Here is a 25653-nt window from a genome sequence, read left to right as displayed (position 1 = left end):
TGCGATGCCCCTGGACGGCGCCTTCTGGGAGCTTGAGACTGCGCCTGAGGCTTGTGCATCTGCAGCAGTGGCTCCAAGCACACGCTGCTGGCTCCTCGAGCTGCAAGAGTGGAGGGCGCTCAGACGGGGTGGCTGCTTAGTCACGCTCACTCGCGCGCCTTGGCGATTCTTCTCGCATGCGTCGGTGCGGTGACGCGGGGCGCAGGCGCGCGAGGGGCGCGACCGTGCGCCGAGCGGAGAGCGGGCTTGCCAACGTGTTCCTTCCTCTCGCCTCGCCTGGCTCAGAGCCCATCCTTCGCCACCACCAACTCCATCGCCGGCACACCCCACCTTGCATCGTGCCTGGCCTACAGCCCCGACTGTCCTTTCGTTACTCTTCCCTCAGCGCACAGCGCGCCGCCCGCGCCCATCATGTCCTTCACGCCGCCGCCCGCGCCCTGGACCTTCGCCGCCGGCGAGGTGCTGGCCTCGCTGCGCGTGCAGCCCGAGCAGGGGCTCAACGAGGCCGACGTCGAGGAGCGCAGACGCGCCGTCGGCGAGAATGGTGAGTTGGCTGGGCTGCGTGGAGGGGAGCGACCGCATGGCAGCGCGCCTTGTTGCGCTGGCAGCGAGAGCGAGGCCGGAGCCCACGTTGATGTGCCCTTCCGTGCATCCACTTACATCTCCACGCACAGTGCTGCCCTCGGACCCGCCGACGCCGCTCTACATGCTCATTCTGGCGCAGTTCCAAGACCAGCTCGTCATCATCCTCCTCGCCTCGGCGTGCGTCAGCTTTGTGCTGGCGCTCCTCGAGCGCGAGGCCGACTCGAGCCTGCTCGGCGCCCTCGTCGAGCCGGGCGTCATCTTCCTGATCCTCGCCGCCAACGCGACTGTTGGTGTGGTGCAGGAGAGAAACGCAGACATGGCTATTGATGTGAGTCGTGTGCGATGCGAGAAGGCTGCGAGATGCGGCCTGGATGTGCCTTGCTGGCCAAAGTGGAGGCGGGGCGTGAGGCGCGCTTTCTGCACAGCTAAGGCGCTTGCGTCGTACTCAGCGGGTGGCGCAGCTGAGCCGGCCCTGCTCGAGTGCCGAGAGCACTTGCGCTTTTGAGCGCAAGCTGGACGCCTTGATGGGCAGGACCGCCCAGCTGCTGCGCGCAACTGCGGCCTTCCCCACCGCAGGGAGCAGGGACACAGCAGAGCGCGAGGCAATTCTCGTGGCGCTGGTGCACCTCGCTGGCTCGGAATGCTGATGCTCGCTCGTGCACTCAGGCGCTCAAGGAGTATTCTCCTGACTCGGCCACTGTCATCCGCGGCGGAGCGTCGGTGCGCGTGCGCGCCGCCGAGCTCGTGCCGGGCGACATCATCTCCGTCACTGTGGGCGCCAAGATTCCCGCCGATGCGCGTCTCGTCTCGGTCCAGTCGTCTGCGTTCCGCGTGGACCAGGCGATCCTCACGGGCGAGTCGCAGAGCGTCAACAAGAGCCTGGCCGTCGTGAGCGACGAGCGCGCGGTGCGGCAAGACATGACGAACATGCTCTTCAGCGGCACGACGATCACCAACGGCACGGCGCTTGCCGTCGTGACGGCCACGGGGTCGCACACGGCCATCGGCGACATTCACGCCGCCATCAGCAACGAGGAGGACGAGAAGACGCCGCTGAAGCAGAAGCTCGACGAGTTTGGCGACACGCTCGCAAAGGTCATCTCCATCATCTGCATCCTCGTCTGGCTCATCAACATCCGCCACTTCACCGACCCGTCGCACGGCGGCGCCTTCAAGGGCGCCATCTACTACTTCAAGATCGCCGTTGCGTTGGCCGTCGCTGCCATTCCCGAAGGCCTCGCTGCCGTCATCACGGCGTGCCTGGCCCTCGGCACGCGCAAGATGGCCAAGCGCAACGCCATTGTGCGCCACCTGCCGAGCGTCGAGACGCTGGGCAGCACCAACGTCATCTGCTCCGACAAGACGGGCACGCTCACGACGAACCAGATGAGCGTGACACGCTTTGCCGTGCTGGGCGCGCAGGGCGAGACGGTCGCGTACAAGGTCGAGGGCACGAGCTTCTCGCCCGTCGGCGCCATCACGGCCGGCGGCAAGGCGCAGGAGGGCCTCAACAAGCGCGGCGGTGCCGTGCACGCCCTCGCCCAGGTCGCGGCTGTGTGCAACGACTCGAGCATCGTGCGCGAGAAGGGCTCGTTCGCTGCCGTGGGCCAGCCCACCGAGGCGGCGCTGAAGGTGCTCGTCGAGAAGCTCGGCTCGCACGATGCTGCGCTCACTGCGCGCGCAGCTGAGCTTCCGCTCGAGGCGCGCGCCAGCAGCATCTGCGATGCCTACGCGCAGGAGCTGCCGCGCGTGCTCACGCTCGAGTTTGGGCGCGAGCGCAAGAGCATGTCGACGCTTGTGCGCCGCGAGGACGGCAAGGGTGCGCTGCTCGTCAAGGGCGCGCCCGAGGCCGTCATTGCGCGCTGCAGCACTGCGCTCCTGGCGTCGGGCGAGGAGATTGAGATCGACGAGCTGACGCGCCAGGCGCTCGACGCCACTGTCGCTGGCTACGCCTCGCAGGGCCTGCGCGTCCTCGCGCTCGCAACTGTCGAGGGCGCCACGCTGGACACTTCCAAGTACGCCTCCGACTCCGCGGCCGACTACGAGCGCTTCGAGCAGAAGATGCGCTTCGTCGGCCTCGTCGGCATGCTCGACCCTCCGCGTCCCGAGGTCGCCAGCGCCATTGCGCGCTGCCGCGCCGCGGGCATCCGCGTCATTGTGATCACCGGCGACAACAAGGCCACGGCCGAGACGATCTGCCGGCAGATTGGCATCTTCGAGGAGAAGGAGGCCCTGGAGGGCAAGTCGTTCACTGGCCGCGAGTTCGATGACCTCGACGAGGCAGGCAAGAAGCGCGCCGTCCTGCGCGCCAGCCTCTTCTCGCGCACGGAGCCGAGCCACAAGAGCCAGCTCGTCGAGCTGCTCCAGAAGCAGGGTCTCGTGGTCGCGATGACCGGCGATGGAGGTGAGTGGGCTGTAGCGAGTCCCCGCAGCGTGTTCGCTCACACACGTTTCCAGTCAACGACGCGCCGGCGCTGAAACGCGCCGACATCGGCATCGCCATGGGCACGGGCACCGACGTGGCCAAGCTGGCGGCCGACATGGTGCTTGCCGACGACAACTTTGCCACTATCGAGGCGGCCGTCGAGGAGGGCCGTGCCATCTACAACAACACGCTCGCCTTCATCCGCTACCTCATTTCGAGCAACATCGGCGAGGTTGTCTCCATCTTCCTCACCGTGCTCTGCGGCATGCCCGAGGCGCTCATTCCCGTGCAGCTGCTCTGGGTCAACCTTGTCACCGACGGCCTGCCTGCCACCGCTCTTGGCTTCAACCCGCCGGACGCTGGCATCATGTCGGTGCCGCCGCGTCGCCGCAGCGACCCGCTTGTCACGCTTGCCGGCTTCGCTCGCTGGTGCGCCGTCGGCATCTACATTGGCGCCGCCACCTGCGGCGGCTACGCATGGTGGTTCATGTACTACCCCGGCGGCCCGCAGATCTCGTGGCACGAGCTCACGCACTTCCACCAATGCGCCTCGTTCGAGAAGGGCTGCGGCATCTTCGACGACGCACGCGCGGCCTCGACGATCTCGCTCAGCATCCTCGTCGTGATTGAGATGCTCAACGCCGTCAATGCGCTCTCGGACGCCGATTCGCTCTTCACCACCAGCCCCTTCTCGAACCCGTACCTCATCGGCGCCATCGTGCTCAGCCTGGGCCTGCACTACACCATCTGCGTCGTGCCGATGTTCCAGGACCTCTTCCACGTCACGTCGCTCAACCGCGTCGAGCTGCAGGGTGCGTCTTGCTTGCACGCCATGCGCCGCCGCGCCATGCTGACCCCCTTCGCCACAGCCGTACTCTACGGCAGTCTGCCCGTGCTGCTCATCGAGGAGGTGTGCAAGTTCATCACGCGCTGGGCCACGGCCGCCGAGCGCAAGCAGCGGCGCGAGGCCGAGCTGGCCGAGAAGTAGGCGTGCACGTCGAAGGATCTGCTGCAGCCGCAGCAACGCCGCCGCACGACGGCTGGAAAATAGACACGGACCTGCTCGGGTCACACCTGCACTCCCTCATATGTATATAACGCGCGCCACAGCTCTCTCTGCCGGTAGAGGACCAAAATACACATGCGCATATCATCATGACCCGGCTTCTCCTCTCTGCTGACCCTTGGGGCGTTGCCTGCGAGCATGAGGGAGTGCTGGTCGCGGCTCGCTTGTCGCTCGGTCGAGCTCGTTGCGCACCGCAAGGAGCGCTCGCCTTCGGCCGTCTTGTCCGCGGCCCTTCTCTCCGCGGTGCCGTCGGTCACCAAGAGCAGGCGCACTTTGCAAGGTGAGTGAAGCCACCGATGCACCATGAGGCTGGCCGGCAATCTCACCTCCTCGCGGCTCGCACACAGCGCACCCCTGAGCGCGAAGGTGCGAATCTTCAGGCGGCCTCGGCACGCGCGGTGTCTTTGCACCGCCATCCCATTCTCGCCACGTTCTCTTTTTGCACTCGCTGCCGCATTCGACCTCGCCGGGACACTGCTGCAGCTTGCAACAAGTCCACACACACAGCTCCCAGGTCTTGAGGGAAGGACCGCGTTTTCCGCCCAGACGCACCCTCCTCGTCATCCACTCTGCGTGCGAGCGCGGCTTCTTCCTCCGCTCTAATCGCGCGGCCCGCTGCTCCCGAGGGGCCAAGAGGGAACGATGACGCCAGCGCTTTGCGGCCGCGCTCTCCTCGCGGCGCGTGTAGTCGGAGCGCGTTCAGAGGGCACCTATACAGGCGGCCTGTGTGGTCTGTCGAGCGCAACGCAGCTTCGACGTCTGCCATCTGCTTCTCACCACGCGGTCACGCGCGGCGCAGCGACGCCCAATGCTCCTGTCTCAACGCCCGGCGGCGGCGCAACGAGCATCCACCCTGCTGCTGCACGCCCATGCGGTGCCGGCGGCATCTTTTGTCAGCGGCATGACAAGGTGCTTCTCGGATCCGCAAGAGACGGCACCGAGGGCGCTGGCGCAGCGGCGCGGGCGCAGCGCCTCGCCGCGGGGTGTTGTTGCTGGCCAGCGCATCAGATCGCTCTTGCCGCGGAGGCATTTCTGGGCAGCTGCCGGGCCGGGCACTTGGGCAGAGGCCACCCAAGGACACTCTGATAGGATAAACTGCGGCTTAGCTCTGCAGATGAAGTGTGGCCTAGAATTGGAAGCACGGCTACGCCCCTGCTCGCAGACTCGCACGCGGGCCGTGTGTCTAAGCAGCCTCTCAGGGGGCGGCGCCGCGTGCAGCGCACTCGTCAGGGGGCCGCCGTCGCGTGCCCGCGCGACGCTCGCAGCAGCATGCCATCAGCAGCCGCCAGGCTCCCACGTGGTGCGCGGCTCTGCACACAACACCTCGGCGACGTCGCTGCAAGCCTGCCAGGTGCCGGGCAGCAGGGTGGTTGCCGCACCACCGCCGGCCCGCTGCCAGCAGAACGCCGTTCTCGCACCGCGACAGGAGTGCGTGCCGGCCACTGCCGGGTCGTGAGACCTCCGCGCAGGCAATCAGCATCAACAGGCAGGCGGTCAGTCTGGTGAGTGGCGGGCAGGCCAGCAGCACAGGCGCGTCAGCTCCTCTCGCCCACATGGCGCGCCAACCTCTCACCCCATCTCGCGTGCTCTCTGCGCCGACAGGCGTTCAAGCACCCTGTCGCCTCGGTGTTCATCACCACCATCTCCCACCTGGTCCACGCTCCTTCTCCCTCGTCAAGCATCCTCCCCCTCGGACTCGGAACGGAGTCCTTCACCGCACTCTCGCACCGTCGTCGTCTCAGCCTCGCTGTCCACTGACCGTACCGCGAGCGCCAACGCTTCTCGCACGCTCGACCGCCGACGTTGCCCAGCATGGACGCCGCCGGGCCCGAGATGATCGTGAGCATCAAGGACTGGCCACCAGCGCAGATCGACTTGTGGTTCAGCATCCAGCACCAGGTGCGTGCCGCCGCGGACGCCGGTCTGCCCTCTGCTCACGGTCTCCGCCACAGGTCCAGGTGCTGATGCTCGTGACGATTTCGGCCATGGCCGTCATCGGCTGGGAGCACATCCAGCACTTCCCCGCCGAGCTGCGCACGTGGAAGCTGCTGCTGCAGGGCAAGATCCTGCCCGCGCGCCTGGCCGTGCTGCTCGTGCGCTACGCCTGTGCCGCCTCCATGGCGGTGACGATGATCTTCTTCTTCTCCAACGTCAAGCCCGACATGTGCCAGCCGCTCTTTACGGCCATCTATGCGCTCGTGGGTAGCCAGATGGAAGATCGCAGGCTCAGGATACTGACACCTGGCGTCGCAGTACGTCGTCATCTGGGCCGCAGCTGCATCCATCTTCCTCATGCGTCTCGCCATCCTGTACAACGGCGACCGAGCAGTCATGACGGCATACTACGTGGTGCGTCTCGCTCTGGCTGTCACTTGGCACCCGTGCTCACCTGCCTGTGTCCCAGCTGTGGCTCTGCTGCGGCGGCGTGTGGATCTACACCGTGACCGGGCTGAAAGGCTACCCGGTGCCGTACGTCAATCGCACGCCCTGGGGTTCCGTCTGTCAACCCGGCCGCTTTCCGCGGTGGGGCGCTGCAGCATGGGGCGCCTCTGTGCTCTTCGACGGCTGCGTGAGTGACTGCCCCTTCGTTCACCAGAGACCAGCCCACTGACGCAGCGCAACAGGTGCTGCTCGGCACGTGGCTGCGTCTGGCTCGTCTTGGCAGTGCAAAGGGCAGCGTAGCTCGCTCGGCCCGCTCGCGTCGCTGGCGTAAGTCTCGCTGGCACTCGTGTGTTTCATCTTGCGCTGACACATAGCGAAGTCTGGGCGAGCAACCTGGCCTACTTCGGCGCCAGCACCTGCTTCAACCTGGGCTGTCTGATCACAGAGGTGCGCAGCTTCGCTGGCATCCTTCGCTGACAGCCCGATGCTGACCACAAATCCGCAGCTGAGCGTCTCGAGCGTCGTTTACACGCACCTCATGTCGCCCATCGCCTTTGCGGTGCACACCATCATCGCCTCGCGCCTCGTGCTCGCGTCCAAGGGCTGGGCGCATGGCGGCGTCAACGACGAGGACGACCTGATGGGCGCCGGCGACCCAGGGGTCAACAGCTTCCACGCACGCAAGAAGCGCCGCACCACGACGGGCCTTGATGCCATCTCGTACACGTGAGTCGGTCGTGAACGTCGCACCACTGCACGCGACTGACAGAGCCGTAGCATCGACGAGACCGTCGTCATGTCGCCAGCGCTCACCGGCGACGGCTTGTTCATGGAGCAACAGCAGCGCAGCCGGCGTCGCTCTCCGCCGTCCGAGCGTCTGTACGGTCTGGGCCGCCACGACCTCGCTTCGGACGAAGGCCACGAGCTCGAGCTGGGCCACGTTCCGACCAGCCCGCACCGGCGACACTACGCAGACGCGGACGAAGACATTGAGCAGGCATCCGACAGCGGCTCGCCGCGGCACTCGCGCCGCGAGCATGCGGCGTTCGACTCGGAGCCCAACCTCTCGCCGTACCTGCCGCGCTTCCCGAGCGCCGTCGCGCGCCGCGAGACCAAGAGCAACAGCAACAGCTGGACCGACGAGAAGGATGAGAGCCGCAGCATCGACGCCGGCGCCGACAGCTTCGTCATGGAGAAGCCGGCCTCGGAGATCTCAACGCCAGCCGAAGACCCGCAGACGTTTGCGGCTCCACCGAACGGCTCGTCCAACGACGCGCGCAGCAGCACGACGCTCGGCTCTGGCTCCGTCGAGATCCTGCGGCTGAGCAGGTGATGCGTGCGTCGCCTCGCCATCCAGCGACGGCATCCACGCCGCCACCACGGTGCTTGAGCGCCCTCCCGGCCTGCACGGCCCCACATTCGTTAGCTCCCACAGCCACCCTCTCTCACCTCCTCTCCTCCTGTCCCGTCTGCACTGCTCCATCTGCCCTCTGTATGGTGTCTTTCTCTGCTCTGTCTTGCCCTTATCGGCGTCACCCCCAGCTGTGCGCGCGCGCGGCCGCCGTCTAGGGCGCCACACCAAGCCACTGTCCACACGGATCTTCTCTCTCTTTCGCCCCCTCTGGCCACGATCCTTGCCCGTGGGTCGGATCGCACTTGCGCCTGCCTCTGCACACCCTGTACCGGCGTTGGTGCCACCCGACCGGCCCACGCCCGGGCAACCCCAGCTGCAAGCCATGCGTCACCTCTCTCACCGTTGACTTGCGTCTCTCTGTGCCCGGCGCCTCGCGATGTCGCACGCATGAATTGTCTCACGATCCGCACTGCCGCCCGCTCAGTCGATGCTGACGTCCCCGAGAACCTTGGCAAGCTTGTCGTCCCACTTGTGCTGCTTGAACTGGGTGACGACTGCGGCGGAGCATGTCAGCCACCAGCTCCTGCTCGCGCTTCGGCCAGCACTCACTGCGCCCCAGCAGCTCCGTCGTCGACACGCCCGGCGTGCGGAGCGTCGGCAGGAAGCGGCCCTGGTCCTTGCAGAAGCCGTAGATGTCGGTGCTGCCGCCGTCCTTGCTCGCATACGGCGCCTCGTCATGCGCCACATAGTCGATGCGCAGGCGGTCGATGAGGTCCTGGTCAATGACCCACGGCGCATCCTCCAGCACCTCGTCGACCCAGCGGCAGTTGCGCACGCTGGCGTAGCGCTCGGCAGAAGAGAGCACGGGCTCGTTCTTGTGCTGCGCGCACGACTGCGACGAGACGACGCCGACGATGAGGTGCACGCAGGGGAAGAAGAGCTTGGCCTGGCGCAGCTGCAGCGAGTGGCTGCGTGAAAGGGGCTCAGCGGTGCACCACATGAGGCGAGCAATGCGACTCACGCGTAGTGGAAGAGGTCGTACACGCCGTCGGCGTAGATGCGCACGGGCCGATCCGGGTTGCGCCCGCCGTCCGGCGGCAGGTTGATCTTGTATTGCCGCAGCGGGTCGGGCTGGTGGATGGCTTTGTGGATGTACTCTCGGATGGTCTCATTGGTCGCAATCGGCACGGGCACCTCGGAGTGCGGCGTCTCGGCGCGCGCCGAGCGCGGCAGCGTGCCCTGCGCCACGAGCGTGCCGCTGGGCCCCAGGTACGAATGTGAAGGCGTGTCGGGCGGCGCCGTGCCGTAGCTCAGGCTGGCCGAGGCGCCGGCAGGACTGTGGCCGGCTGCCTGCGCACCGGAGCCGTGGTGGCCGCCGGCGTTGGTCTGCGGCGTGCGGGCCGCGTACTCCACATCGCCGTCGTACGGGCTCGCCGCCGTCTCGCCGCGTGCTGCGTCTGACTCGCTCGCCTGTCCCTCCTCTTCCTGTCCACCGCTCGCCAGCGAGGCCGCGCGCTGCGCCGCATCGCCCGCGCGCGGCGTGGCAGCGGGCCCGACGCTCTGCGCAAAGCTCGGCGCCGGCAGGCTCTTGAGCTCGAGCGTCGGGCTCCGCGACGCAGAGACGGAGCCGGGCTCGGGTCCGTCGCCGGTGCTGCCGGCACTGCTGCTGCCGCTCTTGGGGCGCGAGCTGACCTTGCGCGCCGCGGCCGGCTCGGGCGCGGCAAAGGCGCGCGGCGCATCGCTGCTGCCGCCGCTGCTGCTGCTCAGTGCGGCCGTGGCCCGCTCCAGCGTCTGGCTCACCGCGTCCTTGCCGGCCGGCTGACTGGGCCGGCGCGGCGCAGCGCCCGTGCGTGGCGGAGAGGCACTGCCGGGCGTCTTGTCGCCGATGCTGGCGGCGTTGACGAGTGTCGAGGCGCCTGCCGACGGCCGGCGCGGGTTGGAGTCGACGAGGGCGCGGTCGCGTGCCGACGTCGGCAGCGCCGAGGCGTTGCTCGGCCGCGAGAGGGTGCGCAGCGACGAGGCGCTGTCCGATGCGCCGGAGATGTCGTCGTTGTCCTCCTGTGAGCAGCGAGTCAGTCATGCGGATAGGGCGAGGGCAGCAGGCACGTGTGTCGCGTGCACTGGCCGAGCAGCAGGGCTGCCTTGCCGCTGTCGCGTGCACGAGGCGCCTGGCGACGGTGCCTGCTTCACACTGCACACCACACACGCACCTCGCTGGCATCGCGGCTGCTGTGGTCTGCGCCGTCAAAGGCCTCGTCGCCGGCGCGGCCGCCGTTGGGGCCCGGAGCAGCGGCGGCGGCGTGGCCGGGCTTCTTCTTGCGCAGGTGCGCCGGCACCGAGTGCGGGCGCTGTGCGGCCATGGTGTGCGCGGCGGAGTGCGCAGGTGTGTGAGGAAAAGGCGAGGTGCGCACAGGTGAAGATGCTGGCTGATGGGCGGATGATGGTTGGGACGATGAGGAGTGGAGGCAGCGCTCGGAGAGCAGCAGCAGAAATGCGCGCCGGATTCGCTGCAGCGGCGAGGCGCGCGCCGCGGCTCTTGGCGCGCGACTGCCGCTCAGCGAGTCGCTGTCCCGCTCAGCCGGCTCAGCAGCATCCTTGACGCATCGTGCAGTTCCCACCTCTCTAGAGATTGCCACTCCACAGCTGAGGCTTCCCCGCGCCTGTGTCGTACCTGCCACGAGCCGTGGACCCGGACAGCGGGGGCAAGAGGGTGCAGGCGACATCGAGGGGCCCGGGCTGCCCCGTGCGCTCATGACGCGCGCCAAAGGCGTGCACGTGCTCACCCCTCTCCCGCCCGAGAGAGAGAGGCCACGCCGGCTCACAGCTGCTTCTCCCTCGCTGCGCCGACTGCGGCTGTTGCCTCTCGCACCCCATAATCCACCAGACGAGCCTCTCGTGGGTCTTCAGAGCACCGGTGTCCGCAGGACCCTGACTCGCGGCGCCACGCCGTGCCAGGCCCCTGTCTCACGCGCGCGCCGCGCTGCACGACGGCTCGCCCCTCGAGGCTGGCGTCACGCGCAACGTCTTCAGCCTTCAGCACCTCTCTCAGCCGCGAGTGAAGGAGCGCCCTCTCGCTCGGGCCAGCTCGACCGAGGCTCCGAGGGAAGCGGTGCTTTGAGGGCCAGCAGGCAGGTGGAGCTCCAACTCGGCGGGCGCGTGCTCGCCGAGCAAGCCGCGCGCCGCAGCGCCGCCAACGTCATGCTTCTCGGCGCTGTCTGGAGCAGAGATGCCAGCGCCGCAGAAGCCACTTCAGAATCGCCCGCTCTGTGTCGGCATTTGCTCGGCCTTCATTTGCAGAAAAGCTCGCTGATGCTGCCGCTCTGCATGGCTGCGCAGCTGCAGAATGTGGGGTGTGCTCGCGGGCGGGGTCGAGGCGGCGGGTGCGGCGTGGCTGCGGCGCAATGCGCATTGCGCAGCGCCTTGCTCTCGCCGTGGCGGGCCAAGGAGGCGCCGTGCTGGCTTGTTTGGAGGCAGTCGTGCAGAGCTCGGCAGCAGCGGCAGCAGCGAGCTCAGCGTCAGCGCAGGGCACGCAAGCTGCAGTGAAGGCTATCTGATAGCCACCGTGCCGGCCGTGCGCTGCGTGCTGCGGCGGCGGACTCGAGCGGGCCGGCGGGAGCTTGAAGGCCGAAGGGAGCCAGAAGCAGCAGCGGCAGCAGCTCCGCTCTCGCAGCACGAGCTCGATGTCCGCTTCTCGGGACGCTTGCGGCTGTGCGCTGCGTGCTTGGGCTGGCCCGACGGAGCGCCGACTCGCCCGAGAGAAGGCGCCAGCTTGCAGAGCCCCGCACGACGCTGCAGCTCGCCCGAGCTTGCACATCGCGCCGCCAGCGTAGCTCGCCGAGCTCGCCCCAACGAAAAGGCGCAGCAGCGCACCTCTTGTGCCGGAGCTCACCCTTTTGTGAGCTGCTCGACACAAATGGTCATTCGAGCGTGCCGAGTCAGGGCCAGATCTCGTCACTTGGCGGCCGAGAGGGTGTCTGTGCCCCGCTCGCAGCACTCGACTCGGCCGGCGCGGGCGGTGTGCTGGCGCGCGCGGCGGGAGGATCTGCGGCAGCGCGCCTCCACGCACGCACGCCGTCAACGTCTAGGCGCTGCTGGAGTCTTGCCTTTGCGGGCCGGGCAAGGCGACGTGGCAAGTGCGGCACTTGCGAGGGTGCAGCAGCAGGTGCAGATGCTGCGAGCACAAGCGGTTCGCTATCGCTGCTGCAATGGCGAGCTTGCTGAGCTGCCTGGCGGTGCGGGTATGGCCGCACGGCTGGCTGCCTGCCCCGGGTGCGCCTCCGGCATGTGCGTGGCAGGCGCCGGCGTGCGGCGCGCACGGCGCAGCAGCATGACGCCCTCGCCCGTGCCTCGCGCGCCTCGCCTCGCCTCGCTGGCCCGCTTCGCATGTGTTCCACCTTGGCCCCACTCGCACTCGCAGCCGGCGTGCTCCCTGCCGTCACACCTCCGTCTCGTCCGCACCCGTCTCGCTCTCTCGCCTTCTCGCTCGTCATCCGTCTCGGCCCGCTCTCCGCCTCGCAGCCTCGCTCCTCATCACACCCGCCCGTGCCGCGCCCTTCACCGCTCTCGTTCCCGCCTGCCGCACCCCATACACGCGCGCCTATCGCCAACCTCTCGCACCCGCCCTACTACCTGCGCCGCCTCTAATCCACATGCACCGCTCTTGATCCGCCACTGCTCTCCAACTGCTGCTCGCCTGCCACAGCCCACCGCCGCTCGCCGCCTGGCTCGTGCACGCTCCTCGCCGCGTCCAAACACTCCGCCGCCTCGCCTCGCCGCTCCGGCAACCGCATCTCTGCACCAGCCAGGCTCTACACATCTGCTGGGCAGGTGGCCAGTCGCGCAGTCGCCACGAGCTAGGCGCTGCCGCCGCACTCAGCACCTCGCCCACCTCCTTCGCGCGCTCCCTCCTCTGCATGGCCCTCGACGCTGCCCACGTGCCAGCCGCTCCTTCACGCTCGTGAGGCCAGAGCCGGGTGCACGTCTCCGCCGCCGCTGCCATGGGCCGCTCCGAGCGTGCCGGCCGCTGGCGCTCCAAGACCGCCTCCTTCGATGCCGCGTACGGCGCACAGCCGCCGGGCAGTGCCGTGGGCCGCGCCATTCCTGGCGCCGTGTCGGCGGACATGGCCCAGCAGCGCGGCCTGGCCGGCGGCAGTGCGTCGAGCCCGCCGACGCACCACAGCGCCTGGGGCTGGAAGGAGCCCGGCCGCAAGAAGGACAGCGACAACTGGCGTGCCCATCCGCCGCCGTCGGCCGTGCTGGGCGCTGGTGCGGCTGGCAGCAGCTCGCTCGGCGGTGCCGCTGCGGCCGGCGGCTCGGTGCTGAGCGGCAGCCTGCCCGTGCACGCCACCTTTGCCGACCACAGCGCGCTGGCAGCGTCGGCGCAGGCCATTCCTGCCTCCTCGGCGCGGGCCCGTCTGCTGCGCACCGGCGCCCTCTTCGCCGGCAGCAGCGACTTCACAGGGCCCGCGGCGCCGCTCAACCCACTGCAGATCCGCAACGACGCCACGCCGCTCGACGTGCGCAAGCGCCCGCTCGTGCACCCGAGCAACTCGCCGCGCTTCGGCGGCGAGAACTGGGCACTGACGCCGACGAGCTCGCTGCCCAGCCTGCCGGGCACGCCGCAGCGCACGCCCGGGCAGGCTCGGCCGCACGCCAGCACGCCGGCAGACGGCTCGCCAGTGCCGCGTGCGGCCGTGTCGGGCTTTGGCGTGCTGTCTGGCGCCCCCGGCTCCAGCTCGCGCGAGCTCGTCGCCGCTCGAGCAGTGCTGAACAAGCGTCACGATGAGACTGGCTCGAGCGGCGTCCCGCAGCCTCCGGCCCAGGCGGCCACAGTGCCGTCCAGCCCGTCCAAGGCGGCACCAGCGACGCAGCACGGCCTCGCGCCGCCGCAAGCGCGCAACCTGGCCATCGCGACGGGCTCGCCGAAGCGCTCGCCTCTCTCTCTCGCAGCCACATCTACACCCATGCTGCCACCCGCAGTGCCGCGTGCCGGGCGCGCCTTGCAACCTCTCAGCCCCGGCCCGTCGCCGCGCCTTGCCCACCGCAGCATCTCTCCGCCAGCAGACTCGGCCTCAAATGGCTACATCGCCTCGATGCTCACGCCGAGTGCGCTGACGACGGGCAACGTGCACTCACTGCTGCGGCGCGATTCCGTCGCCTCGCTCGCTTCGTCACACGGCGGTCCGGGCACCCACTCGCTGGCGCACTCGCGCCGAGCGTCGCAGATCTTCAGCAGCGCGGCGTCCGCCGCATCGCCGTCGAACGCGAGCATCATGTCTGGCGCCGCGCCGTCTCGCAGGCCTTACCGACCGCCACACCTGCGCAACCGCGAGTCGGGCCAGAACCTGCTGCCGGGCGTGGCGCACTACGACCGCGTGCGCACGCCGAGCCTGCGTGGCATCTCGCGCTCGCCGGACCCGAGTGTGGCAGCGTCGAGCCGCGCAGGTAGCCGGCCGCCGAGCACGGCGCCGTTCAGCCCGGCGGCCGTCGAGGTGGCGGAGATGGCGCGCCTCGGGCTCGCAGGCCGGCGCCGGCTCAGCAGTCTGGGCAGCTTCCACACGCTCAGCGATGTGGAGGCCATGGCGCCGCCGACGCTGCACGAGGGCCGCGAGGCATCGCCCGAGGACTACTTCACCGAGCACTCGCGCGCGTCAAGTGCAGACAGAGACAGTGCGCCGCCCGACCTGAGCTCGTCGAACGCCGACAGCTCGCTAGACAGCCGCACGCTGATGGCCAAGCTCGCCAGCACATGGGCGCGTCGCTCGTTCGCGCCGTCTTCGAACGGCGGCGACGACATTGCCGAGCTGAGCGCCGAGCTCGACGATGTGGATCTCAGCGTCGAGGACATGATGGCTGGGCCGCAGAGCCTGACGGACGGCTTCTGCATCTCGCGGCAGGCGAGTCACCTGACGGATGCGCGGCCCGTTGATATCTTCGAGGTGGGCGACCGCCTAGGTCCGGGCATGATGCACGACGGCCTGCGCATCCGCATCGCCCAGACGAGCGACGGCTTCCGCGAGCAGCCGGGCGACACGAACGGCAAGCAGCTCGAGGTGATTAGCAAGCTGGGCGAGGGCAGCTACGCCGTCGTGTATCTTGTGCGCGAGGTCGACCCGAAGCCTGGCGGCGCGTCCGCCTCGCCCGAGGTCGCAGCCGCCAACGGCGTCAACATGACGCAGGCGCGCGCCGAGAGCTCCTCGTCGCCGCCGACGCCGTCGGCGCTAGACGACCACGAGATCTACAGCCGCACGCTGCGCGCTAGCGACGTGGCCATGGGCGACCGCACCATCTCGTCGGTCGCCGACTCGAGCGGCTCGCTGAGCGAGAGCGACCTGCAGCCGCCGCGCGAGTTTGCGCTCAAGTGTCTCTGCAAGCGCGACCTGTCTGATGAGATGCTCGAGGTGCAGCGCCTAGAGGTGAGTCCGACGGGCAACAGGCCCTTGCACCGATGCTCACCCTTCACCACAGGCCACCATTCATCAGTCAATCCCGCGGCACCCGCACATCGTGACGCTGTACCGCACGTACGAGACGGAGGACTGGCTCTTCCTCATTCTCGAGTACTGCCCGGGCCAGGACCTCTACTACTGGCTCGAGCAGGCGCACGACACGGAGAACCTCGGCAGCGGCCTCTCGCCCGGCTACACCGACTCCAACAGCGATGCGTCACCGGGCTATGCCGACTCTGAAGGGGACACGAGCGCCACATTCTACATCAAGGGCGACCAGACGGTGGGCGATCTCACCGCGGGCGCCGCGCGCGATTCGACGCCGCCATCGCCCTCGCTGCTTGCCTCGACGGCCGGCGCGGCGCTGCTCTCGCGCAAGCGGCTGCGTCTCGTGAGCCGCATGTTCCAGCAGATGTGCGACGCCGTGCAGTTCTGCCACGACCGCGGCATCTCGCACCGCGACCTCAAGCCGGAGAACTTCATCGTCGAGGACCGGCGCGAGGCGATGGCCGACGACTCTGCGGACAGTCTAGACCGCTCGCGCGGCAGCGCAGGCCGACCGGGCACGGCCACGCGCCGCTCGTCGTCGTTCAGCATGACGCGCGAGAGCATGCGCGAGTTCGAGAGCCGCATCACCGTCAAGCTCACCGACTTTGGCCTCGCCGTGGCGCAGGACGAGTGCGTCGACTTTGACTGCGGCAGCAAGCCATACATGGCCTACGAGTGCCGCAACAACGTCGCGGACTGGTACGACCCGCGCCAGGCCGACATCTGGAGTCTCGGCGTCGTGCTCCTCAATTTGCTCTTCCATCGCAGCCCCTTTGCGGAGCCGTGCGCCGAGGCCTGCGACTCGTTCGCTGCCTTCTCGTACGATCCGGTGCGCTTCCTCACGCAGGCGTTCGATGGCCTCTCCGTCGAGGCTGCAGAGTTCCTCGCCGACAACGTTCTGTGCGACGTCACCAACCCGCGCAGCGACGGCTCGCCCCGCCGTCGTGTCACAGCCAGCGAGCTGGGCATGTGGGCTGCCGACCTGCCGCGCCTGCTGAGCACCAAGGACGGGCAGCCGAGGCCCTCGCGCGGCGCAGACACCGACATCACCTCGCCCATTGTCTACTCGCGCACGCCGTCAAGCTCGACGCTGCCGTCGCTCTTCGGGTCGCCGCTGGCGTTTGGCCCGGGACAGCACACGATCCACGAGAGCATGGAACTCGAGCACGACGACTTGCCGAACTATCCCTCGCTCTTCCCCGAATACGCCAACGGCGAGGCCACGAGAGATGAGCCGCGCCGCGATCGCTCGGTCGGGTCACTCAGTCCCAACGTCGAGGGCACGCCAGACATCTTGCCGTCGCCGACGTTCTCGCCTCCGACGCGCACCCTTCCGCTGAGCGGAGGCTCGGCGCCGCGCTCGCGCGCTGCCTCGAGGGTGCCGAGCACTGGACCAGAGCCCGACGTAGAGCGCAGCGCCGAGGCAGTGCCGGCAGTCACTGCTGCTGCCCACGCCAGTCGGCACAGCCCGCAGAGCTCGGAGGACTCGGACGTGCTCGCCAACGCCACGCCGAGGGATGCTTCTTCGCCGACCAGAGAGACTGCTTCCGACGCCGACGAGCACGGCGGCGGCGCCAGCGGCGACACCGATGTGCCGCCGGCACACGAGTCTGAGGCGCCTCGGCCCATCGGTCACTCGAAGCGCCGCAAGCGTGGCGCTCGCAAGGGCCGCAATGCCGCCAACAAGCAGGACAAGACGCTGCTGCGCCGCTCGCAGTCCGCCGAGGTGCTGCCTTCGGCAGACTTGCCTGCTGCTCCGCTCGGACTTGCCAGCTCCAGCGTGCCTGACCCGCGCGACGACATCCTCGCGCAGCTTGCGCAGGCGTCGCAGGATCTCGCGCGCGATCTCAGCCGCGTGTCGAAGTACAAGACTGGCGGTGCGATGCGTAGTGGCCTATCTGTCTCGCAGCCGCACACTCCCGCGTCGTTTGGCAACACCTTTCCGCGCAGCCCTATTGCCGTGCCGCAAAGGACTTTGGCGCGCTACAGCCACGAAGAGTCGGGCGCCGGTGACGAGGGCGCCAGCTATGGCAGCCAGAGCAGCCGCGAGTACACGAGCTGGCTCGACCGCGAGCGCCCGTCGGCAGCGCAGAGCGTCGCGAACCACCGCTACGCGGACCAAGCAGCGACCACGACGCCAGTGCCGTGGAAGGCGCAGCTAACGACGGCGCCGACCTCGGTGACCAACGCCACGCCTGCCATCTACACCAAGTGGGACCCGGCGCGACGCGACCGCGTGCCGGGCACGACAGGCACCACCGACACCAACTCGATGCCTGCGTGGCGCGAGCGCAGCCGCATGTTGCCTCACGCGGACACCACGCCGAGCGACCCCGCCCTGTCGTCGGCCCAGCACGCCGTGGCGCGCCCTGCGGCGGCCAAGGCCAGTCTGCTCAGCATGGCGCACTCGCTCTCGGCCAAGAAGGAGCGCGCGAACATCGCTGCGGGTGTCGCCGTTCCTGCCGCCCAAGACCATGTGCCGGCCGCGAGTCTCATGCCGCCGCCGCCGGTGCAGAAGAGCGGCGTATCGCGCTTCTTCTCGGTGCGCAGCCGAAGCTAGCCGGCTGCCCTATCCCATCATACACCCTTCACCCCTCTTCAATCACTCCTCATCCACTCCTCCATCCCGCCATGCTCGACCTCTCATCCCTGCGCCCACGGCATGTGCTTGTATCCGCTGCAACTAAATTCACGAACGATTTGACGAAGCAGCAGTATGCACAAGGACGGATGAGTAGGGCAAGCAGGACGGCAGGGCGATCCGCGCAGGGAGACACAGAGACAGTGGTGATGGAGTAGAGAGATAGAACACGGCGGATGAACGAGTGGGGTAAGGCCGCAGCCAGCAGAGGTGGGCGCCTTGTTGGACGGGAAAGATGCACAAGCCGGGCAAGGTCAGAGAGAGAGAGAGAGGAAGCGGCCGGAATGTGCAGCTCATTGCTTGAGCATCGGCGCGCGGAACGACATCACGCTCGGCGGGCGGCGCAGCGAGTAGTCGGTGTTTGTCGAGACACTCGTCTCGGCGTCGGAGGAGATGCTGAGCGTGCTCGGCTTGCGGTGCAGGCCCTTGGACGACGGCGAGGCGCTGATCTCATCGCGACGTGCCAGTACGGCCGAGGCGCTCGCGACACGGCTGCCGCTCGTCGGCGTGCGGCCGGGAGTGCCGCCCAGGCGGGGAGGCGTGCCCATGCCACCCGGACTGCAAGACTCGCCACGGAAGTCGCGGATGGCAGCGCGCTGCTGCTCGAGCGCCTTGATCTTCGCACGCACGGAGGGCACGACGACGGCGCTGCCACGCAACGTCATGGTGCTGCCCGAGCGCTGCAGGCGTTCGGCGTCGCCGGGCGTGTTGCGTGCAGTGCGGTCGCCGCTCTCGGCAATGCCTGACTTGCGCGGCGTCTCGGGCCCGCTGCGCTGAGTGAGCTTCGCAGTGATGACCTGCGGCTCGTCGCCGAGCGACAAGCCGAGTCCGGTCATCGGCGCGTCGGTGTCGGCGACCACGACGCCAGGCAGCTCTGCACAGGCGCTCTCCGGCGTGCGCAGCTCGGACGCACTCGATGCCGGCGACGAAGCGTCGGAGCTCGAGCCAGTTGGCGACTTGGAGCCGTTGCTGCCCTGGCGCGGCGAGCGACGGTTGCGGCCGCCGCGCGAGCGGCTCTTGCTCTTTGGCTTCTCGGGCTGCGGCTTCTCGGGCTGAGGCTTGTCGATGGGAGCCGCGCTAGGCTTCGGCTTTGCAGCCTGCTGTGGCTGCTGCTGACCGCGAGCGGTAGGGGGAGCGACGACTTGAGACGCGGACACCTTTGCACGCAATGCAATGGGCGCTGTGCTTGCTGCGGCTGCCGGCTGCGGTACCACGCTTGGCTTCGCCTTGAGGGGCGCGCTGCTGGTGGCAAAGGTGAAGCTTGACTTGGACTTGAGAGCCGACTTCGGCGGCGATGCTGCCGCCTTGGACGGCGACGGCGGCCGCGGAAGCGAAGGCCGAGTGGCACCCTGAGTCGAGTTGACGCGAACGCGGACGGCTGGCGACGACGTGGTGGGCTGGACCGCCACAGCTGCACGCAGTGACACAGCCGGAGACGAGGCGGAAGCCGTGGGTGCCATCGCCATCTTGGCGGGCGAGCGGGCGATTGGCGTCGCCGCATCCTCTGCACTCTCCTCGATCTCCGGAAGAGCACGCTCCGAGCGCGTCGTGGACTGCGAGTCCTCCAGGCGCGCAGCGGACTCGTACTCGGCGTACTCGTCCTGCTCGCTGGACGGAGCGGCGCGCTGCGATGCCTCTGCTGCAGCCTGCTCCATCTGCGCCTGCTCGAGCGCCTCCTGCTCCTTCTGGAGCTGGAGCTGCTGCGAAGCCTGTCTCTCGCGTCGCTGCTGCTCAATGGCCTCGCGTGCCTTGAGGCGCTCCTCTTCCTCGTCGTACTCATCCTCCTCACGCACGGCATCCTCGCGGATGCTGTCGTCCTCGCGAGCCGTGGCATCAGAGTCGAAGGACAGGTCGCCCTCGTCCATGTTGGTGGCGAACAGGGCAGAGTGGTGCTGCGGCACCGAGTCGAACTCGGGCGAGCCCTCGCTGAGACGCGCCGAGCCAATGACAAAGTCGACTTCGTCCACACTGTCGTCGTTGAGGCCCAGCGTGCGGTCGCCCGCGTCGCCGTCGTCAGAGTTGTCGTCGGCGTCGTCGAGGGCCACCGAGCGGACCTGCACATACGGCACCGTACCCACGCCTGGGATGTTCGCGTAGCTCTCGTGGTGCTCGTAGGGCATGCACGACGGGTGCACAGGACCCACACCGCGCGAGATGCTGCTGCCCGACGACGACGAGGCAGCCTGAGGCGTGAGGTCACCATACGGCGAGGACGACGCATTTGACTCGGAGCCCTCGGGCACATCGATGCCGAGGCCCATCGGGCTCGGCTCGCCGGACGAGAGGCCGCCGCGACGAGCGGTAGCGCTGCGGATGGCGTGGTTGATGAAGTCGAGCGACTTTTGGTGCTGCAGCCGGCGAGCAGGGTTGGCATCTGGCTGCAAGTACTGCTGCTGGTGCTGCTGCTCGCCGAGCGGCGGCAGAGGCAGCCGCGAGCGGGCAGCACCCGTGGCGTGCTCGATCTTGCCCGGACTGCGCAGTGCTTCCATCGAGCGCACACGCTCGATCATCGGCACCTCGGACTGCGTCGCAGATGAGGCCTGGCTCCAGGTGCGCGCCATCGACGGCGCCTCAGAGAGCGCAGCGCCAGCAGCAGTCGGCTTGAGCGGCGGCGGGTCGAGCGAGACAAAGTTGACGACGCGCAGCGGCAGCTCGACGGAGACGTCTGCAGACAGAGAGCTGCTGACGGAGACCTTGATCGAGTACATCACCTCGACGTGGCGACCGCGCGACACGCTCAGCGCATCCGACTGGTGTGAGGTCTTCGTTTAGCAAGCGGATCGAGGACGGAGACGCTTTCACTTACGGGCAGGCGCATGTAGTGCGAAAAGTCGACGGAGCAGTTGCTCTCCACGCCCGTCCACCAGCCGCGCGCAGTGACGACGCCCTTGCCGCCGGCCTTCTGGCCGAGCTCGAGCGTCTCCTCGCTGATCTTCTTGCGGCTCGTCGACGTCGTGCAGGCATCAGGGTCGATGTACGCGCCCGATGCCTCGTCTGACTGGGCTGTGCCCATGTCGAACTCGGGGCGAGGCCGGTACAGCGTGACGGTCCGCACGAGCGCGAGGGTGATGTTCTTGACCTGAGTGGAGATGTGAGCGCTGCAGCGGATCCGACGACGCTTCTGCTGCTCACCTTCTTGCTCGTGTCGTTCTTGATCGCCACGTTGACATGCACGCGCTGGCCAGCAACCCAGGTGCCGCGGTGCAGGCTGGCACTGAGGTGCACCTTGCCCGAACCGCCGAGGAAGAGGCCCTTGCTGGCGCGCGCCTGGATCGGCTTCGGCGCCGTCGACAGCACCACAGCCGGGTTGAGGTATGGGAAGAGCTCGACATGGCGGTAGAAGTGCGCAATCGAGCGGTTGGAGCCGTCGGCGCTCTTCAGCTTGACCGAGCTGGCGGAGGGATGAAGCGTCAGTCGCAGTACAGGGCAAGTCAGGCTCTTGGCAGTGTGCTCACCCAATGACGATGTAGCGAACGACTGCGTGCTTGCCGCGGAAGCTGCCCTTTGCGCCCTTGCCGATCGGCAGCTCGAGCGCGAAGGGAATCAGGTGGTTGCCCTCGGCACCGAGAGAGTAGCCCTCGGAGTCCGGCGGCGACGCGAAGCAAGGCAGAGGCGCACGGCCCTCAGCCTGGGGCGAGCACATGTCCGGGCTGCCAGCGAGCACGTAGGCCTCAGACGGGCCGCCGCTGGAGCGGTCGCCGTCGATGACGGTGGCGTGGTGGTAGAAGATGTGGCGCGTGTCGTCGTTGAGCAGCTCCTCGAAGCCGACGACGCGGATCTTGGGCTGCGCCAGCATCAGGCCGCCGTTCTTGTCCGACGTGCGGCGCAGCTTGATCTCGAGACGCCCACGGAGCATGCCGCCCTCGACGACCAGGTCGCTCTCGAGCACCACGTCGACCTCGACGCGCGCCTTGCCGGAGCGCCCGTGCTCGAGCACAGCCGGCGGCGCAGAGGCAGGGCCCACGGCATTCGAGCGCGAGAGGCCGCGCGAAGAGCCGAGCGACGCCTCGGAGGCAGCCGAAGTGCCGACTGACGAGGCCGACGAGGAAGAAACGACGGACGCCGCCTTGCCAGCGCGAGTCGCTCCGGGGTCGAGCAGGCGGTTGAGCTCGCGCGTACGGCGTGCCGGGTTGCCAGCCTGCGAGAGCAGCGTGCCCGAGCGCTCGAGAGACACTCCAGCCGCCGAGCTGGCACTGCGTGGGCGGCCCATGGACGCAGCGCTGTCCGAGCGCATGCGCGACGGCGCACGCACGCCCGTGCCCACGTTGCTGATGCTGTCGCCCGGGCCGACCTCCGTGCCGGCCGTAGTCGTGCCCGAGATGCTCTGGCGGCGCGAGTGGCCCTGATCGTCGGAGCCGATGATGCTCTCTTCCTCGGCGGTGCGCACACGGCCGGGAATGATTGCCTCGCCGAGCTGGAAGCGCGACTCGAGCGAGTCGAGGCTGACCATGGCCTCGCCGCGCTCAGCGCCCTCGAGGCCGCGGAAGCCACGCACGCTGCGCATGCCGCCGATACCGCGAGTGACGGCCTCGGCCGGGGCGCCGGCGTTGTGCGGACCGATGGACTGTGCCGCATCGGGGCCGGACATCATGTGCGCACGCGGCAGGCCGCCGCTCTGGCTACGCTGGCGGGTCTTGGAGCTGGCTTCTGAAGACGCCACACTCGTGCCGGCGCGCGACAGGCGCCCGTCGGCGTCGAGGTAGGCCGTCTCGACGCCATCGGCGCCGTAGAAGCTGCCGACGCGCAGCACTGGCTGGGCAGAGACGGGCCGTGGCCGCGACTGCTGGCTGTGCGTGGCAGACGGCGCCGAGTAGCTCGAGATGCCTGTGACCTGGCTCTCCGTTGGTGATGGATGGAACTCCGGCGCCGTGGCACGCAGAGCTGGGCCGTCAAAGGCACGCGAGCTCTGCGGGTCGGCGGAGCCCTGGTCTGCGGTGCTGGCCGTCTCAGGCACCTCGACGTAGCCGCCGAAGCCGTCGGGCACGCGGCGTGTCGTCGCCGGCGCCGGCGCCTCTTCGTTGGCGTCGAGGGTGCGGGCACGCACGCGAGGCCCACGCTGCGTGCGCGAGACGCTGCGTGGGATCTCGCTAGTGCGGCCGAGGCCGCTGCCGGCCGACTGGCCGCCGCTGCTCTTGTACGCCGAGCTGAGCGACACCTGCGACTGGCTGCGGCTCATCGATGGCGCGTCGACGGCCGACTGCACGGGAAAGCGCATCGTGCTGCTGCGGCTCAGGATCGGCTGGCTGGCCTGCTTGCGGATCGTCTGTGCCCGGCGCGCCACGCCGCCGCGCCCGTTGCTGCTGCCGCTGGACGAGTAGGACGTCGGCTGCTGGCCGCCCTGCATGGCCGCCACGGCGGCGCCGAGGCGCTCCGTGCGGCCCTGGCCGTGCGCATCGCGGCCGTCGAGCGTGCTGAGCGAGAGCAGGCTGGCCGTGTCGGCGTCGGAGCGCGGGCTCACGTCGCTCTCCGTGTCGGCGCCGAGGATGCCCGGCAGGCCGCTGGCGATGCGCACGCGCCGGTCGACGCTGCTGGCGGGGCGCCGCGGCAGGCCGCCGCGCTCGCTGCCGCTGCTGCTCGCGGCCGAGGAGAGCGACGAGTAGGACGGGTTCGCCCGGGGCCGCTGCCGCTGCGGCTGCGGTGCCTTCTGGTGCACCGGCGGCTCGGGCGAGAAGGAGATGCCGAGGCCAGACATGCCGAGGCCTGACATGTGCTGTCGAGCGCACTGGGGTTGATGAGTAGGGTGCCTAGTTTGTGGGAGGGTAAGTTGAGGATGGAGGTCGAGAGGGCAGGGAGGTGTGGAGGATCAGAGAGAGTCGGAGAGAGGCCTCGACACCACCAGGGACGCTCGCTGGCCCTCGCCGCCGCCGCTGCTGCGCAGCTTCAACATCCAGGTCGTGAGGCTGTGCTTGCGGCTTGGCTGCGGCGTGCGGCGGCAGCGATGCACGGCACCGCTGACGCTGCGACGGCTCGGCGGCCGGGCGCGGAGCGGAGCGGTAGGCAGGCTGCCTCATCGGTGGATGGCGAGCAGAGGCAGCGGCCGGCGCGTCGGGCGCGCCATGTCACCCCAGCGGCCCATGGCGCGCGCCGCCGCGCCGCGCTGCCGCCGCACCGTCGCCATCGCGCTGGCTGCGCTTTGGACAGCACGGCACCTCACTCGCACGGCAGCTGCGGCTGCTACTGGTGTCTGACAGCGTGGCGCCGTCGCCGGCATGTTGATGCTGCGGCGACTGCCGTATCAGGCCGGCCGCATGACAGATGATCGCTGCCAGCGGAGGCGTGGGACAGCATCAGCAGCGCCGAGGAGCTTATTTTCACAGCGTGCCTCCGCCGGAGAGCGAAAAGCAGCGACACAGCGAGCACAAGCATGAAGAGCCATCGAGCGACAGGCCCAAGCCATGGAGGAACATCAGACATCCGAGGCCGTGCGACAGAGGCCGGCAGGGAAGACGACGCGGCAGAGGAGGCGCCATGGACTGGCAGGGCGCATCCTCTCGTGCCCCACACTACAGGACAGCGCTTCACTCTGCGCTCGACAGCGGATGGAGGAGCGACAACTAGACTCGCAGATGGCCTTCGATGGGAGGCTCCCCGAGAGCCGAGCTGGAGCTTCGGCGGAGAAGGCGGCTGCGAGGAGGCCCAGCCGGCGATGCTCTCGGCACGGGTCCGACGTTCGCTGCGGCGCGGGGGATCGCCGTGCTGCAGCCGCGGCGGGCCCTTGTTCCCACGCCGCCGCGCCGCCAAAATAGCCCACCCGTCGCGACGGCGCCAGAAGCCGCTCTCGTTCTGCCGAACGGCCGTCCGCCATGTGATCCGCTCGCCTTGGCTCCGGCCGCGGCAGATGGCGAGCTTCACGCACCTTGAATCATCGATTGGATGAGGGTCACGGACGTTCCCAGGCGTTGATGCCGGCCGCGCTGCGGCGGACCCTCGCGGCTGCCACCACCATGCGGCCGCGCGGCATGAAGCATGACCCGGCATGCGGCATGTCTCGCAGCACCTCGAGCGCATCCATACGCAGCTGCGCTGGGTGCTGCTGCATCTGCAGGGCCCTCTCTGTCGGGCAGCGGTGCGGCTCGCTCGCGCAGCACAGGCGAGATGCAGACGCAGACGGCAGCGGCAGCAGTCGTGTGATGCCGTCCGGCATCGCGCATGAAGCATCATGCGGCATGCCCTCGCGGCTGGGGTCGGGAGAGGGGGCTGCGGATCGCAAGCGCGGTGCTCCCTCACGACAGCATGCAGCGCCCAGCAGCATCAGCGATGGCGGCACAGCGCTGCGTGCCGACGCGGCAGACGGGACAGAGCGGAGGACTAGTAGACTGTTCCATGCAGAGCCGGGCATCGGGCGAGACGTTGGAGGGACGCCGTGCGCGCTCGTCATCCTCTTCATGCTTCACGCACCGCTGCCGGGTATCTTGTCGCCCGAGGCTCCCACACGCTGCGCTCCGCCGTTCCCTTGGAGCACCGGCTGCCGGCGAGCACAGACAGGTGCCTTTGCCGGAGCACCGCGGGGCGAGCGACGGCCCGCAGCGCCGCGAGAGCGTGGGTGCGGCTGATCTCTTGTGACGCCAGGGGCGGCGGCGGACCTGCAAAGGGCGCATCGCGCATGGGGCGCACCGCGCGGGCGTGGCAGAGCGGGCCTTTGTGAGGCGCAGAGGGAGCGGCAAGGCGAGGCACAGGTGTGGCGAGGGGCAGCGACGCTGCCGC

General features: G+C 68.8%; 5 protein-coding genes across 5 annotated transcripts; 3 read left to right on the top strand and 2 right to left on the bottom strand.

The window, feature by feature from the left end:
- The first annotated feature begins 52 nt into the window (after positions 1-52).
- Positions 53-4168, top strand: FA09DRAFT_344810 (endoplasmic reticulum calcium transporter). The gene is made up of 6 exons (XM_025744660.1): positions 53-544; positions 675-913; positions 1035-1205; positions 1252-2989; positions 3043-3822; positions 3880-4168. Exons 1-6 carry the CDS (start codon positions 412-414, stop codon positions 3996-3998), a joined length of 3180 nt encoding a protein of 1059 aa, XP_025601655.1. The 5' UTR covers positions 53-411; the 3' UTR covers positions 3999-4168.
- A 1720-nt stretch (positions 4169-5888) lies between these two features.
- FA09DRAFT_357953 (hypothetical protein) lies at positions 5889-7791 on the top strand (the record flags this gene model as incomplete). The annotated part of the gene is made up of 8 exons (XM_025744889.1): positions 5889-5975; positions 6029-6274; positions 6330-6425; positions 6481-6645; positions 6701-6785; positions 6838-6905; positions 6964-7184; positions 7236-7791. The coding sequence occupies 8 exons, from the start codon at positions 5889-5891 to the stop codon at positions 7789-7791; spliced, it is 1524 nt and encodes a 507-aa protein (XP_025601654.1).
- Positions 7792-8250: 459 nt separating this feature from the next.
- On the bottom strand, positions 8251-10275 carry FA09DRAFT_303581 (hypothetical protein). Its single transcript, XM_025740446.1, has 3 exons — positions 10023-10275; positions 8834-9870; positions 8251-8780 (listed from the first exon to the last, which is right to left on the bottom strand). Exons 1-3 carry the CDS (start codon positions 10170-10172, stop codon positions 8270-8272), a joined length of 1698 nt encoding a protein of 565 aa, XP_025601653.1. The 5' UTR covers positions 10173-10275; the 3' UTR covers positions 8251-8269.
- A 2281-nt stretch (positions 10276-12556) lies between these two features.
- FA09DRAFT_12528 (kinase-like protein) lies at positions 12557-18055 on the top strand. Its single transcript, XM_025739056.1, has 3 exons — positions 12557-15227; positions 15280-16403; positions 16887-18055. The coding sequence occupies exons 1-3, from the start codon at positions 12810-12812 to the stop codon at positions 17866-17868; spliced, it is 4524 nt and encodes a 1507-aa protein (XP_025601652.1). The 5' UTR covers positions 12557-12809; the 3' UTR covers positions 17869-18055.
- FA09DRAFT_12480 (hypothetical protein) lies at positions 18056-23742 on the bottom strand. Its single transcript, XM_025739052.1, has 4 exons — positions 21405-23742; positions 21082-21340; positions 20756-21028; positions 18056-20699 (listed from the first exon to the last, which is right to left on the bottom strand). Exons 1-4 carry the CDS (start codon positions 23654-23656, stop codon positions 18243-18245), a joined length of 5241 nt encoding a protein of 1746 aa, XP_025601651.1. The 5' UTR covers positions 23657-23742; the 3' UTR covers positions 18056-18242.
- Between the last annotated feature and the right edge of the window lie 1911 nt (positions 23743-25653).

Source organism: Tilletiopsis washingtonensis (genome assembly GCF_003144115.1).
Source record: "Tilletiopsis washingtonensis strain MCA 4186 unplaced genomic scaffold FA09scaffold_1, whole genome shotgun sequence".
Lineage (NCBI taxonomy): Eukaryota > Fungi > Basidiomycota > Exobasidiomycetes > Entylomatales > Tilletiopsis > Tilletiopsis washingtonensis.
This window is presented reverse-complemented; position numbering and strand designations above follow the sequence as displayed.